The sequence below is a fragment of the Haplochromis burtoni genome, unplaced genomic scaffold, assembly GCF_018398535.1.
Source record: "Haplochromis burtoni strain Fernald_Lab_line unplaced genomic scaffold, NCSU_Asbu1 Contig_318, whole genome shotgun sequence".
NCBI lineage: Eukaryota > Metazoa > Chordata > Actinopteri > Cichliformes > Cichlidae > Haplochromis > Haplochromis burtoni.
Window position 1 is genome coordinate 65,298 of NW_024582679.1, and position 16,008 is coordinate 81,305.

Below are 16,008 nucleotides of genomic sequence, written 5' to 3' on the forward strand. Positions count from 1 at the left end.
TTTTTGTTTCACAACAGGGTTGCACCTTCACCTGGATATTCTTCTGCTATAATTACACACTCTTTCTATCTTTCATTTCATTTCAGCACACAAATAACATCAATACAAACAAAGCATCAGGAGTATCAAAAATAGGTGTCACCAAACATTAATTCTGCCTTTTAAATAATTGTAACTAAAAGTTAGGAAGATTTTCATTTTTGTTTTCCTGTGAACACCATTCAGCCACAAGCTTTTGACCACAGACAGGAAAATAAAAACAGTGATTATCTTATTAAAATACATTGTTCCCCTGGGAAGCCTTGGGTCTTCCCCTTGCTGGATTTTGACGCTAAAGCCATCTTAAATACTGCACTCCCTTAATAACGACAGCCTTTCCTGGTAGGACAACACCTCAGGGAACCTGACCCAAACGTGTCAATCGACAGGGCTAAAGGATCTTTGACAGATAAAGACAGAAATCCTGAGAGGTGCCTTGATTGGTTTTGGCAGCTCCAGTTTTAAGATCAGTTATAAGGCCTAAACAGTTCTGAAGGTGTCTAAAAACAAAACTTAAATCATAGCGAGGAAAGTAAAAATGACAGTGACTTAGTGGTCATTAAAATGTGTTCATTAGTACTTGATCTGAACGCTTCACGACTTCACGACACCGGAAGTCATGTGCATTTTTATTGTGAAACGTTCAACCGGATGTTCCGAGTGTCTAATCTTACTTCACACCGGTCTGCATGCCCGAGTAACGGTAGTCGTTTCCTCAGATCCCCCAATTGTCTGGGTTTGTTGACGTTTGCAGAAGGGCAGCAGTAGTTAGTAACGGGGCTCTGCCCCATGTTTAGACCAGCCGTGTGACAGTCAGCGAAGCTAGCCAGCTAGCTGGCTGGCTTAAATGGGTTTTCGAGTGAGAAGATGATCGCCTCACTCTCGAGAGGAAGTTTGATGGATGAGGTTCTTCACGGAGGCTTCAACGAGGTAACTTTACTCGGCGTTACTACTGCTAATGTTTATTACGTTGTGTTTGTTGTAAATTGTCAAGCGATTAAATTTCTTAAACGTCAGCCGGTAGGACACTGAAGTTAACCTTAGATTAAAAATAAAAAAGCATCCTTTATTGTAGTTTGTGCAGCTCAGGTAATGTTGACGCCGTTTTTGCTAATTTCATATGATGGTTGTAAATGAAATAATTGGACAAATAACTGACGTAAGATGTAGTTTTATGCCTGACTTGGATGGCTACAATAACGTTTAACGAAACGGTTGACAGGAAGTGAGACTCGACTGCTACCAAACATCGCAATTAAACATCACAATTAGCGTGAAATGAGCATTTCTGGTTTGTGGAGATGGGTAGGTTCTTTGTGGCGTATCCCGGACAACGGGGTGTCACGTGACTGACCCATACCGGTAAAGATGTGGTAAACCCACGGAGTGTACGAGTGAACCGTGTGAAGTACAATGGGGGAGTATGGTGAACTCTGCACCTCTACTCTGAACGTGAAGGTACATGACTGACTTCACGGAGTAAAAGTAAAATCCATTGGGACAATAGGCGGACCCTGCCCCCTCTCCCCCTGACCCAGTGGCGTAAACAAAGGCACCCGTGTGTTATGCCGTTGTCGCAGGCTTCTTTGGCAGCCAGTCTAATGTGTGTGTTTGTGGTTTGTCGGATTTGTGCATCTGATTGATGGATTGCAGCAGCAGCTGGCAGCATATATTTCCTGGGTGAACTCTCAGCTGAAGAGGAAACCAGGCTTGAAGCTCATCGCAGACCTCAGGCATGATCTGCAGGATGGGGTTGTGCTCACACAGCTAATCGAGATAGTTGGTGAATACAATCCTGCACACTGACACACAAACAAATGGATGACATGATGAAAAAATAATAGAGGGAAAAAACAAAATAAACCATCAATAAGATGTTGTTTAATTTAGGGTTGAACACAGTCTGTGCTCAACACCTGTTTGTCTTTTTTAACACTTGTTCTTTACATGGCCGTTAATGATGTTTCGTATTCTCTTTGGGAGCTGGGGAGGTGCTGGAGGGAGTGTATGCTGCTCCACAAAACAAAGAGGAGAGCAGGAAGAATGTGGAGGAAGTCTTGCGCTTCATTTCCTCCAGGCACATACGCATGCCTCACATATCCGCAAGAGGTAAACTTACAGAAAACTATGTATTTCCGCTCTTTTTTTCTTTTCTTTATTTCAAGAGTATATGTTCCTAAACTTTCTGTGGCTCATTATTCACAGTTGTAGCCAGGAAGTGTTATTAAAATTAGAACTTAAAGTCCATAAAACACTTGTATCAAATATACGTATTTGTCTATAAGTGTAAACAGTGTCTAAAAGTGTAGGGAAACTCTTAACATGTGCTTCTTTTGTTTTTGCAGACATTGTCGATGGTAATCTGAAATCCGTAATGAGGGTAATTCTGGCATTGGCGGCCCATTTCAAACCCACAGCCAATCACAGGAATGCTTCTGGGAGCGGGAGGAGGTTGACGAGAGGCCATGCCAGTCACAACCCTCTGTCTACTGTTGCTCTAGCTCAGGGTGCCGCTGCTACTCTGGCATCAGCTCGACACGATGCCTCACTGCCCACACATACCGCACGCCTCCACAGGTATGCTGGCCACATGTTGTAAATATAATCATGGGTGTAAACTCTTATCCCCATAGATTACTGTTTAGAATCATGCAGATGCTGCTTTCCTGTCATTTGCTTTGATGTAGTTCGGACAAATGTAAAGTTTTTGTTGTAAAATTCCTCTGTCCACTTAATTTAATTTGCACCTGAAAGTGGTTACTCTTTTCATACAAGTCACTCAAATGGGCCTACAGATCTAACAGACTAAAGTTAGCCGGCACTGTAGAAAACACCTCAGCATCTGCAGAGGACTTTCACTCACTTTTATAAAACCAACACCATGGAAGTGTCACATGCTTAACTAGTCATTTTTAACCCCACAAAGCCAGTTTTTTAATGATCATACAGTTGTATGATTGAGTTGTTAAATAATTAATGCACCGCCAGATGTGCAGTGTCTGAAAGCTGTGTTCCAGAAATAATTAAAGATATTTATCGTCAAACTATTTAGCAGCTCTACGTATTTTTTTTTAGATTTGAGTGCATTAGAAATCAATTGTGTGTCTTTGTGGAAACTAGCAAATGCATATTTTGAAAGAGTTGTATTTCAGCACATGGCTTAATCATTGACGTGTGTTTGATAAAAGTAAAGCTGCCAATCATATTTTTTTTTATTTGCACAAGACTTCTTATGTCTTGAAGCTCAAAAAGCTCGTTGGTATAACCAGGGCTGTAGCATACAGTCAGGTATGTTATTATTGTTTGCCTGTTTATGAAGTCTGTTGATTTATTTGTGCATTATTCTTGTCTTAGTTTGTCAGAACTGCCAGAAATTATTCATATTCTAATTAAGTAACTAAGAATCTGGTATTTGAGCTCCTGTTCTTTATCTGTGGAGGAAGCAAATAGTTAAAGCTTCCTTTTAGTCACATTTCAGCTGAACCTGTGCTCTCTATGGCAGAGTACAGTTGTATCATAAGCCCTAAAAGGGCTGATTCTTAGCTTTAAATGGCACCAGAGATGGTCAGATGTGGAGTGACAGAGCAATAGCTCTGTGGTCTTTGCTGTCCTCTGGTGGACAAACACCGATCGTCACATTTCCATCCTCACAAACGCTATAAAATAAAGAATGTCTCTGTGTGCAAGTTGAAAAGCTATTTGGTTGTCTTTCAGTGGCTGTGGATTGGATGGGGAGAAGAGTGTGTGTGTCCGTGCACTGGTTGAACAGTATGAAAGAGGAGCCCCAGATGAACAGGATAACCCTCAGCATAGCAGGTAATTTTGCACAAGCCTGTGTTTGCCATTGCTGTCATAGTCATGCAGGGCAAAAATAAATTTAGCAGTCTGAAATTATATTACTAGAAAGCTGTCATATTGCCATGTTTACATAACTCGATGCATATAAAGAGTATTGGCTTTGCTGGCTGAAAGTCATCAAGAGGTTTATTAACCTCCACTATACAAGATAACAGAGCTTTCTTTCTAATTAATTTTATTTGTAGAAATATACTTTGTTATATTATCAGGATGAAGCCTCTTACAATGAAATGTTAGAATTATACTACGAGTACTTTGGAGAGGTTCAGCTCAAACCCCAGAGATCACATGAGATTCCTTCTTTCTTTCCACAATTTTTTCCTTTAACAATATACTCAGAAATACTCAGTCCACCTATCTGTGCATATATAACATTATAGTATTATAGCTGATATCTAGAATCTTTAATACTATAAACATCAAACTTCAATGAAAGCCCACTCAGAGATGTTTACACAGACACTCCCTGTTTTTAATATTATGAGACATGTGCATCCAGACTAGGCCTAAATTGTTTGTGTCAACAATGCCCCTGACCTTTATCAGAGACCCCGCTTCTGTCTATTAGTTTTATTTGACAGTGATGTAATTAAATGTTGTTTTTTAAAAGTATTTTTACATTAGAGAGGGCCTTTTAGCTGCTAACTTATTTAGGGTTGTTACAGTGATGGATCCACAGTTTGATTTTACGCTGAATGCTCTTTCACCCTTTTATTCAGACTTGGGATCATCACTAGGAGTAGACTCGCTTGTGAGCCTCTGAGGCTGGGTGTGTGGATTTTCAAGGGATCAGTAACTTGAAAGTAACATTTGAAGATCAGCAAATCTTTATAATAAAAGGCCGACAACAAACTATTAGCTATATAGTTAGGTAGCCATGCACTACAGGCTTGACTTAAAACACTACTTTTCCAAGTTTTCTCTCCTAAATTTGCCACTTTTATCTGTAAAAGTATCTGAATGTTAGTGTTACATGCAGCACTGTTTATGTAAATTTGATATCTGTCATTTTTAAAACTTATTTTTCAGCAGTTTAAAAACAGAAAACCACATTTTTGTGGTGTGTGTGTTTTACTTTGCAGTAACTGCCTGACAGAGCATATGACTTTGGTCTTAGCGCTGCAAGTTTTGTTCTGTGTGTGCGTGCGTGTGTGCGTGCGTGTGTGTGTGTGTGAGAGAGAGAGAAAGAAAGAGAGAGTGTTTTAGTACATCTGAGCAAACCACAGGCAGATGACAGGGGAAAAAAATCAACCTTTGTCTTCTCAAATCACATGTCCATTTTGAAGTTATGTGATCATATTTTTAGTTACAGTTATTTTTAGAGTGAGGGTTGAATTAATTGATTATTTGTAGTCCAGTGGGGGTTTGTCTTCTCAGAGAGACACTGATTCATCAGAGATATAAATAAAACCCGATGCTGCCATCCTTCCCATATGTTGCTCATTTGAGAGATACTAAGCTGCTGCGCTGATTGCCATGGTTACCCTTAGCTAGCTAGAGGCTGGGGAGCGGATGTTTCAGCATGAGGAGATTCACAAATTGCCATTAGTTTGTCTTAGCTGTAGATGCTAGACTCTTGCAGACAAAGTCAACTACTTGGAGTTGTTAAGTACCAGCTGAAGCGGCCATAGCTCGCTATGGGGGGTGCGCAGATAAAATGGTAAGGCAAGACACTGATGCTGTGTGGGTTTGTGGTGATTCCTGAGGTTTGTGTGAGGTTATGCGTGTTTTAGCATAACTGAAAGTTTGGTTAGTTCAAGTGGATTTTGACCCCTTCAGGCTCCTTTTCCTCCAGGATGTGAGACGAGACATTTATCTGCAAAGATTTATAAAAGAGACACCCTGGTAGCAGTTTACATGCTTTGCTTACGACATGTTTACAGTGCTTTGTGCATGATAACTGTCACTTTTGTCTCGTGGTTGTTGTGTTTTTTTTCTCATGCTGCTAAAAATGCAAATATGTATTATGAAGGACATGCAGTAAGAACCTGAAACAAAGATATGTGAGTCAGCATTAAATGGAGTGTCATACATGGTGTGATATATATATATTTATTTATTTTCTGGAGAGGAGGCTGTTGGTCTCTGCTATCCTACAGAAAAGTGTAGCTTCTCTGTAGGCGTGCAAAATAGAGCTGACAGAGAGTTAAACGAATGAAAAGTATTTAAAATCTTTATGTAGGTGCACACATCTACATGCTTCTGTAGTGCAAGATGATTAATGAATGTTTTGTCCTTTATGAGCCTCAGCTCTGTTAGTCCGCTGTCATCACCAAGAGCTCCACCGAGCAGCCACTCAGACAGGCAGGAGCAAGACCAGGAGCAACAGCAAAGCAGTGGTGAGACACAACTCGTCACTTCAGGTTCATTTCTAAATTTCTCCAAATTTCCCACTGACATCACAGTGACACTGTGTTATTTGTTTGTACACGTGTGCGCGTGTAGCCGAGTCATCTCAAGTTGCAGTGGAGATGCCATGGGGGGACTCTCTCAATGATACTTTGGAGAAAGAGGTGCAGGAGACACGAAAAATGGTGTCTGCATTACAGGTGTGTTCATCATAAACCTCCATGTTTGATCACTGATGTGCTTCTTCGCATATTGTGAAACACTGCTTGTATTTTGCTCATGTTTTCGTACATATAGTAAAAGAAGGCTTCAGGTGATTTTTGAGATTTCTTGTTAAAAGAACTGTGTGGGGGTCATGGTTCAGTTCCCTGCACTGGGCCAGAACATACTACCCTAAACAACATAAACATGCAAGGTCCTGTTTATGTTGTTTACCTACTGACTTTTACTTGATGCAGGATTGTAATGCAATTCTTAGTAGCTTTTATTTTAGTTCTTAACATACACCGTGCACACAGCTGCACTGCCTCATAAGGCAACCTGCCAGCTAATGTAACACCGTGCAAACTGCTGTCACATGTGTGTGCCTTTGTAGGCTCTGCTGCTGCGTGGTTCGCTGCCCGAGGACGAGCAGGATGCGTCTTTGACTTTGGAACAAGGGAACACGTCTGAACAGCAGCTGGTAATAATGGTTTCTTTTTCTTAGTTTTTCCTCTCACATTTGTTGCCTTTATTTCATCCCTGCTGTCTGCTCTCTGTCTTGCTGTCTCTCTTTCTCTGTCATTCCTGTGTCATTTTCGTCTTCAACCCTTTGTGTTCACTACAGATCACGTTACTGTTTCATAGCTGTGGTTTTTGTGTGCGCGCATGTCTCAGAGGGTGACACGGGTATCAGTTTCACTGTTTTCTCACTCCATTGCAGTTCTCACACACATTCCCTCTTTCTCCTTTTTTCCAGGTAGTCATTCGCAGTCGTTTAGATCAGAGTATGGAGGAAGCTCAAGAGCTGAAGGTACAGTTACTTTTTACAAGGTTTTTTTTTATGTCACTGTTTTCTCCTCTTGTTTTTGTTGGGAAACATGACACCTAGAATGGATTTGTGGCGAAACACACTGCGATTAATTATTAACATTATTAACGATGTGTTTGCTGCTTCAGAGGGAACTGTTGTGCTGTAAGCAGGAAGTGAGGAGCCTGCAGGGAGTCAAGGTGGGACAAATCTAGACCCAGTTAATGATCTTAGTGCTTAGTTGAAAATGATTCTAGTTGTATTGAAAAAGTGCCGACTTTCTGTTGGGTTGTTGTTGTGCAGGACGCCCAGCAGCAGAGACTGTGCACTCAGGAGGCGCTGATACTGCAGATGAAGCAAGAGCTGCTCAGAGCCAGCATGACGAAGGATGAACTCGACAGCAAAAATGTACAATACCATACGATTCCATTTTTATAGCATAAAGTCAGAGTCCTGTTTACAAGAAAGTTGGGCACTTTGCATTATAGATGTGTAATGCACAGTCCCTCATCCGTGGAAATGTGTTGCAGGCAGAGCTACAGTGGAAGCTGGAGGAATGCAACAGGCTGTGGGCTGAATGCAAGGTGAGCTACTCTAGTTTATTATTTGAGTCTCACTTTAGCATTTATCATGACAACACGTTTGTGCAATAAGGTTTGACTAAATGTAGAGCCACATATTTCCTCTTTGGTTGGTTGGGCGTGAGCAGAAGGAGGTCGCTCAGAAGGACAGACTTCTACAGCAACTCAAACACAAGCTCGAAGAAAGCCAGGACATGCAGGTGTGAAGCTCTCTCTCTCTCTCTCTCTCTGCCTGTTGACAAGATGTCTTGATTAATGGAGAAGTATTAATCAGTCTTTTTAACCACATGTCAATTAAACCACTGCCTGAAACATAGCTTTAGATAGGAAGTCCTCTTAAGTAGATCTATGAACTCATCCTTATAAGTAACTTCAATTTCCTCCTGAAGTTTCTTTAACTTAAAATAAGATAACAAGACTTTCTGTCTAGCATTCACAATGATGAACGAATCTTGGGTTTCAGACCAAGTATACCAAGGCATGCAGACCGGAGCAGTCAGAGAACCAACGACCTTTAGATATTCCTTGGAGAGTCAGCGCTTGTTTGCATGTATAGCTCTAGAATTGCTGCAGTTATCTGAGTAATGGATGAGCAATCAAAGGAACCATAACTGATTTAAAGAAACATTTGCAGTTTCACTGTACCAGCGGTGCGTATATGGCGCACCTTTGAGACAAAGAAAAGCAGCAGTTAAATGGTGAGTGGTGAGTTTGGAGTTATCGGACAAGAGGGCTGCCTGCTGCTGGTGTGTTTCTGAGCCAGGTGCTGAGCCGTGGTGAGGAAATCAGATGTGTCTGTATCTTCATAGAGATTGCCAGGCCTGGCGATCTCTATGAAGATTTTTGGTTACATTTTTATATGTTTTGGAGGTGCATGCAAAGGTGGCCAATCACAAATGTTTGTCCTTCAAATGAGTTGGCAGTGATGTGTGACTTCCTTGGACTGACCTGCTTGAGGTTTAAACAGTACATACATATTTGTACTCTTCATATCATTTGTATTCTTATAACATCAAACATCACAATTTAATCTGTAAGATTCATCAAGATGATACTACTTGATTTTTAATATATTGAAGCAAACGATCATGTTGAATGAAATTAAAGATGGTGTTTGCAGAAAAGTTTCTCTCAGTTTATCAGACTGTCGCATATCTAGGATATGAAACTGATTCTCCTGGAGATTAGTTGTTAAACCCAGTGTCAACAGGCTTGAGGTTAGCCAAGAGTGTGCTCTTAGGCATTGTGGTCATGCTTGTTGAATATTGAGCTGATCTATGCAAGTTGGAAACAGTTCTGGCTTCCTGGGGTCATAAAATGCTTACACATTCTTAGTTTAAAGAAGTCTTTGTGGCTATCACAGTTTATTCAGGGCTCTGTCAATGATTGCCTGCAAGCACTACATCACATTGATTACATTAATTCGTGATTTGGCAGAATGAACTACAAAGAGAGTTGGAGCATAAAAACAGCATGCTGCAGGAGCTGATGAGCAGAGATCCACAAGAGGTAGTATTTTTCTACATCGGTCCTTTAAGCAGGATGATTTTATGTTCTGTCTGCCTCAAACATAAGTTCAGAGTTGCAATAAACAGCTGATTATTCCTCTTTTTTTCAGATTCCCACCAGTGCAGAAAATAATGGCTGTTCTTACCCTGGAAATCCTGCTCCTTCTGTGTCTGGCGTAAATATTATTTTTGTCAATAAGACTTCTCAGTATTTTGGCTGATTGCTTTACACTTGAAATGTCATAAACCCGTATTCTAAATTTTAGACCAGCAAGTTGTTTGAAATGCTGAGATAATGTGATAAGATCGTTTGAGCATTGATCACTGCTGATCAAATGATTACCCAGAAGGCACTATGCTTCAAAATAGAGTTTCTGTGATATAACAAACGTCGAATATATGCAGAAATAGCAGTGTAAACAAGCATGAAGGGGTTTAGCTCAGTTTGTTTGTTTGTGCTCTGTCAGCAGGCAGAAGAAGTTCAGCTGCTCAGAGATGCACTTCGGAGTTTGAGGAACAACTTCAGAGACCACGACCCGCAGCACCATACACTGGACACCCTGGAGCAGGGCATCGTATCACTCATTGACAGGCTGCGTGTTCTGCACACGCAGAGGGTACAAATACCATGCATTCACAGAACACCTGATAAATTAGTATTATGAGTTTAGTTAGTACCTGTGCTTTGTGGGTTAAAAGCTCAAACTGTGTGGTGTCACGAGTCGATTGGCGAGTCTGCTGTAACTAAAAGTAGCTGCTGAGTTGTTAAACTATCAGCTGATGATCACTTTAAAATCAGATTTTTACCCTGAATTTTTATTGAAGATTCAAAGAGGGTTTTTGTTTTTTGTTTTGGTAATTTTATCCAGGGAAGGGGGAAATCTCCAAGATGCAAAGCCCAACACGAAGATTTAGACTCGTCGTCTTCCACAAGTAAGAGCCTTTAGTGTGTCCCAGCTTCACAGCCATACACTGTAATCATTTTACTGATTGTGTTCTTGTTGTTTTGTTATAGAGAATTGTCAGTCCCACAGTGGTTCATCTTCCTCCACAAAAATCCTTTATTTTACTGGAAAATCCCCAACGCCTTCAATGATCACTATACCGAAGAGGTTTGTGTGTTTATAGACGAGTGTGATAATGTTACACAGGAACAATTGAAAGAATGTACTAACTGTACTGCTAGCTACACTGACTGAAGTGCTTCACACCTTAGACTGTATTTAAAAGATGGTTATTTTGGGTCTCTATAGTGTCATAAACCTGCAATCTTTCTAATGGCCAACAGGAGGCATGGTTAGAAAAGAAGTTTGATTGTGTAGAAGTCTGAGAACACAGACCCGTCCTTTGATCTATGACCTCAGGAAACACTTTCCCAATGAGTTTATGACTTCAATCATTAGTTTCACATCTTATTGAATATAACATGATCATTTTGGAAATTATGGACTCTGTTGGCCTCCGTTTCCTTGTCAGACCCACCTTTTACGTGCCACATCATATTGACAACAAACAAAATGCTTCTCAAATAGGGTTGTGCGATATGACCAAAATCTCATATCCCGATATAAGACATCTATCGTCCCGATAGATGCATTTCGTTGCCCTGTACCTGTGCATGTGCAATGACAATAAAGTTGAATTCTATTCTATTCTATTCTATTCTATAACGATATAAATCACAAAAATGTAACATTTTCTGTAAATTCTGTGAATCTCTGGCAGCTCGTCTTGCGGGAAGTGTTTCCAGCTGCGCGTCATGTAGCTGGAGTCGAGTGTTTTAACAGATGCATGAAACGATACATTTTTAGACATAAGTTGTAAAGGCCGCCGTTTTTATTACACGGCGTGCTGCGGGGGAAAGCCTGTTCTAACATTTGAATCTAAGGTTTATTTTTTAGCACCTGGCGGCTCTTTTTTTTAATTCTCATCCGTAAATAATCTGCTCTTTCACGTGATTCAGTTTATTTTGAAAAGTCTCAACAGGATCTTGAGCTTTATTGTGAAAGGTTTATGTGGAACACAAACAAGCGGACATGCGATGTTGTTACCGTCGTTGTTGCTAACCACAACGCATAAAAACAGGCGCTTGTCCGTCCGTAGTGTGGTTATATAAAATCTAAGAGAAAGAGAGAACTGTAAGAAATTAATATAGCCACTACAGTCTCCATCAAAACGATGAAAAAATATTGCCGTAAACAGTTTATTTTGCGACACCACGAAACAAACGATAGCGTAAAATGAAACTATAGACGTTTTTATATCTTCACCTGATATATATTGTTATATCGAACAGCCCTATTCTCAAAATGCTTAACAAAATGTGGCTGCTTCCATCTTCTGTATACAGTCTATGCCCGAGACTTAGTATTTCTATTCAGCGTACTCTTAGGTTGGCTTATCTGATTTTGTGAAATCAGCCTGTGAGAGACAACGTATCCAATCACCTGCCCTTTCCAATTCCCATATGCTTCAGTGTAGTAAACTGTGTCAGGTCAGGCCAAGAAATTCGAAAATTATAATTAGTGTGACACAGTTTCTTTGCACGTGTTGTCCAGGCTGGGTGAGGTGACTCTCAAGGACGTTAAGGCAGCTGTTGATCGAGAGGGAAACTACAGGTACCACTTTAAAGCCCTGGACCCAGAGTTTGGCACTGTGAAAGAAGAGGTGAGAAAAAGCAGCACAAGTGTAAAATCAAATCTGGTGCACACTGCTGAGGGTTTGTTGTTATTATTACCTAATATGCTAAATAATCCTAGAATTTCTTGTACTAAAAGCTAATTAGTCTTTACTCTTGCCTGCAGGTATTCCTGGATGAAGCAATTGTTCCAGGTTGGGAAGGAAAAATAGTGGCCTGGGTAGAAGAGGATTGTGGTGAGGAAAGGTAACGGCATGATCCATCTGTCTCTGTTTGTTCCCTTAAATCTCAGTGTTGGGGAGCTGATTATGTTTTCTGTCTCAGGCCGCTGTAGGTTCAAACTGAGAGGCTCTCGACACTTTTTACTGTGATCCCAGAGGCACATTAAGGCAGCAAAGGCACAAGTGGACTGGACCTTCTATCAAAATACTGTAGGAGCACGCGGTTTGGGTTCATTGTAACTGATGTCCATAATAGTGTAAAAGTCAGTGCCTTATACGGTAAAGCTATTTATGGACTCAGAAATAACATTTTAAAGGACCTGTCGAAAACCACAGTAGCGTTGTTGTTTCACCACAACTACAGAACATTTACTGTAGTCACTGTTTAGTTTTTATTACTTGTTCATCAGTGTTGCCTTCAAAGAGACACCACCAGATTACATGTTACAAATTGATGTTTTCTGTTATGTCTTCAGGTACGTTACAGTTTTCATTACTATAAGCTGTTACCTTCAGATAAAGAAATGGGGGGGGGGGGGTGTTGTACATGTTTTGCGCTCTGATTTGTCTAAACTGTGGTCGACAAAATATAGAGAGACAAGACACGGCTGTATTTCTGTGTTTCGTGTTAGTTACGTATGATGGCATGGCAGTCAAAAGGACTCATTTGTGAACTAAATCAAGAGGAGAGTTGAATGTGGCTTTGTAGCCAATCGGCGTGCCTTGTAAGCATGCTCAGATTGAACTTCTGATAGTAAAAACGCATTTTGTGTAAATTTGTGTCTTCACTATGCCTTTAAATATATTCATTTTATGCCTGCTGTTTGTTTAAAGAGATTATGAACCGAGGATGTCTCTCCTCTGGTCGAAATATGCTCTGGATGTGAATTTTACATCAGAACGTTCACAGGATCCTTGTTCTGTAACATTTAGCCATCTTTCTTTTTACTGTGTGCGGGTGTATGTGTGTGTGTGCACACACAGATGTGTGTGTTTGGGAAGTTAAACCGGTTGTCACACATGTCATTGTTTCTCCCTGCCCCTGTCTTGCCATTTGGAATAAACTCCTACAGAATCCAGCAGAATCCATGCAGACGTCTGTTTATTAACTCCTGCTTGAATACCACGACTGGCTGTACTGTAGAATGTAGAAATATACTGGTGAGAGGATTATTGAACACCTGAGCTGTTTGCTAAAAGTTATTTTTTAGGTGAATACTGTCTGTTAACAGCTTTTATTGTACGTTAGGTATTTTTGAAATAAAACCTGAGACTGTTTTTAAGAAATGTGTTGTTCCCGTTTTTATATTGCACATGCAATACATTTCCATGAATATCAATGTCTTTATTATTGGTTTCACCTGAGATGAACTGGGATTGCAATGGGTTCACTCATTCCAACAGAGACAGAACATATTAGGTTAATCTCTTTCATGATTGGTCAAGTTCTGATTATTTTCTTCATTTTTTCGGTGAATAAATGTCAAGGCGTTGCAAGTTGTCTTCCTGTTTGTCGGAGCCGAAGGTGATTTTAATTAGTGAAGTAAAGCAGAGAATGATGGTCTCAAACGCATTTTCAGTTAATTTAATAGTTTAATCACAAATTATAATCGCAAGTCTGGACTCAACCCTAAACACTGTGAAACGAGGACTAAAATAAAAAGCATAAAACCAGAGCTTAGAGGTTAAAAACTTAAAATCAGTCCATTTAATGTGCTTTGTGCAGAGTTACCCTCATTGTGTTGACTACTCACACAGAATTGGATGGATTGAAAGATTTGCTAATTCTTGAAAAGAGCAGAATTCTTGAAACAGAGTTAATTGAACAGATTCATATAAACAGAAAAACAACATCTTAACACAAAGAAAAGCAAAACAACCCCGGGGTGAAAAGCCTTAAACACATGTAGGTCAAAAGTCAACAAAGACAAAAACTCTCGGGCATATCAGGGCTCTTATTTATTTGTGAGGAGTCACCAACTCCTCCTTCTTTTGTTTTGTAGCTTTGTATACTTTGCATTTAAATTTATTAAATTCCCATCTTTTATTTCCCTGACTGAGTCCAAATCTTTTTCATAAAACACAGTTGGCTAGTAGATGAGACTTACTTTGATCAGTATGTAATTTTACACCGTTTTGCGTCCTTCATTATAGTCGACACATCACTTTCTGGACACTCCTGCTGGACTTTATCATCCATTGTCTTTATAGTTATTTGACAGGTCTGTGACGTGTTAGATATGAAATGATGATTATTTCACTTATAATAGGACTGCCCCATCCAGCTTGGCAGTTCTTCACTTCTTAACCCAGGTGCACTGCCAAGAATAGACTCTAAATCTCACTTCTACCACTTCAGTCAGTCTGTGCTATAGAAACAGCCGATACAGCACAAAAAACGACCAGGTGCATCTTCATATCAGCCATATTCTACCAACCATAAGGCATAATTTCCACCAGGTTCCTCTATGTTGGTAACTGGTTCCCATGTTTCATGTTTGTTCTCTTAAGTGCTCTGCTTACGCTGTTATCTCTTGCTCTAGTTGCTCCCGGATACTTCATGGCGCATGATTGAGACTCACCTCTGGGATTCTGTTTTCATACCTGCTCTCTGGGAATTCCTTGGCGCCTCACCTCCATGCCCTCCTGCCCACTCATCACCTCAGACCCAACTGAACTCAGGTCAGCCATCTCACACTCACGAATCCTCTTGGACTCACGCCACCTCTATCACTCCTCCTGCAAGTAAGCTAGGAAAAACTGTCATACTCACCTTCTCTTAAACTCACCCTTGGCTCCCGTTCTAACTCCATTCTCCTCTCTCCCAAGTGTGACCATTACATACCAGCCATGCTCCAGTTACCTTCACTGTCACTGTCCCGTTTCTCTGGTTGCTCATAGCTACGTCACCACGCCATGTTTACCAAACCACTGTATTTTGTCACTGCTAATTGTTACCTCTGTCCTCTTTAGTCCTTTCTTGTGTGTTGAAAATAAAGGCTTTAATATTCTTTGTTGTCTGGGTCTGCTTTCTGGGTCCAACTTGAGGCTTGGTTACGATACATACAGTATGTCAAGTGTGGCAAAGGAAGTGTTTGTACTCCTGGTGCTTCATGAAAACTGACACGACAGAACGTTTATCCTCTGTGGGATAAACACTGAGATTTCCTGGAGGTTTGGATGTACATTTAAAATGGAGTACAATAAAATGATCAATTATCAAGATACACATTGAATAAATACCAAGAAATATAAAAAAAAAAACGACAGTAAGCAGTGTGAAGCCACTTATGAAAATGTAATATATCTTATTGCAAAAAAGTGTGTGGGGTACTGAGTCTATAGTGAGTAGAAACTTACTGTAATGTCACAAGTGGGAGGAGGGTTCAGTTCCCAAACCAGACTGTTATACAGTACGTCAGGAGGCTTTATATTGAGCAGAGGTAGAAAGACTCTAATAGATTTGCAGACAGGTGGGCCTTCTTTAGTATTCTGAGGAAATAAAGTCTCTGTTGTGCCTTTTTAATAATAGGAGCACCGTTCGTTGTCCATTTAAGGACCTCCCAGAAATATAAAGCAAGCACCCTCTCTACGTCAACCCCTGATTCCAGTGGCCTGAGCGCCCCTCGCTGTCGCTTGAAATCAATGATTTCTCTCTTTTTTTTTTTTAATGTTCAGGGAAAGGTTATTATAACAGCACCAATCAGATGCTTTAATTATTTTGTGGATATGTGATATCAGCAGAGATGGGAAGTAATGAAGGACAAAGCTTAAAACCATTCAAGGTTAAGCTGTGATTTTTTTT

General features: G+C 40.3%; 1 protein-coding gene across 3 annotated transcripts; it reads left to right on the plus strand.

Annotated features, from left to right (window-relative positions):
• Window positions 1-673: 673 nt before the first annotated feature.
• On the plus strand, window positions 674-13,282 carry LOC102296344 (dixin). 3 transcript variants are annotated; one of them, XM_005941417.3, is made up of 21 exons: window positions 674-969; window positions 1,693-1,822; window positions 2,023-2,148; window positions 2,385-2,616; window positions 3,754-3,855; window positions 6,142-6,236; window positions 6,343-6,446; window positions 6,842-6,928; window positions 7,205-7,258; window positions 7,405-7,455; window positions 7,559-7,663; window positions 7,786-7,839; window positions 7,965-8,036; window positions 9,274-9,345; window positions 9,455-9,520; window positions 9,815-9,961; window positions 10,214-10,277; window positions 10,360-10,456; window positions 11,903-12,011; window positions 12,149-12,228; window positions 12,307-13,282. In XM_005941417.3, the coding sequence occupies exons 1-21, from the start codon at window positions 907-909 to the stop codon at window positions 12,314-12,316; spliced, it is 1,920 nt and encodes a 639-aa protein (XP_005941479.1). In that variant the 5' UTR covers window positions 674-906; the 3' UTR covers window positions 12,317-13,282. The 3 variants fall into 3 exon arrangements, with proteins under 3 accessions (XP_005941479.1, XP_005941478.1, XP_005941480.1); XM_005941416.3 differs by having other exon boundaries at window positions 675-969; window positions 9,812-9,961; XM_005941418.3 differs by having other exon boundaries at window positions 676-969; window positions 6,148-6,236; window positions 9,812-9,961.
• The last annotated feature ends 2,726 nt before the right edge of the window (window positions 13,283-16,008 follow it).

What these genes read in the sequence shown, in the direction of transcription:
- LOC102296344 (XM_005941416.3), top strand. Translation starts at nt 907, where the DNA reads ATGATCGCCTCACTCTCGAGAGGAAGTTTGATGGATGAGGTTCTTCAC. An exon ending in AAATGGTGTCTGCATTACAG is followed by an intron (nt 6,447 to 6,841) that starts GTGTGTTCATCA and finishes GTGCCTTTGTAG; the next exon opens with GCTCTGCTGCTGCGTGGTTC. An exon ending in TTGGCACTGTGAAAGAAGAG is followed by an intron (nt 12,012 to 12,148) that starts GTGAGAAAAAGC and finishes TCTTGCCTGCAG; the next exon opens with GTATTCCTGGATGAAGCAAT.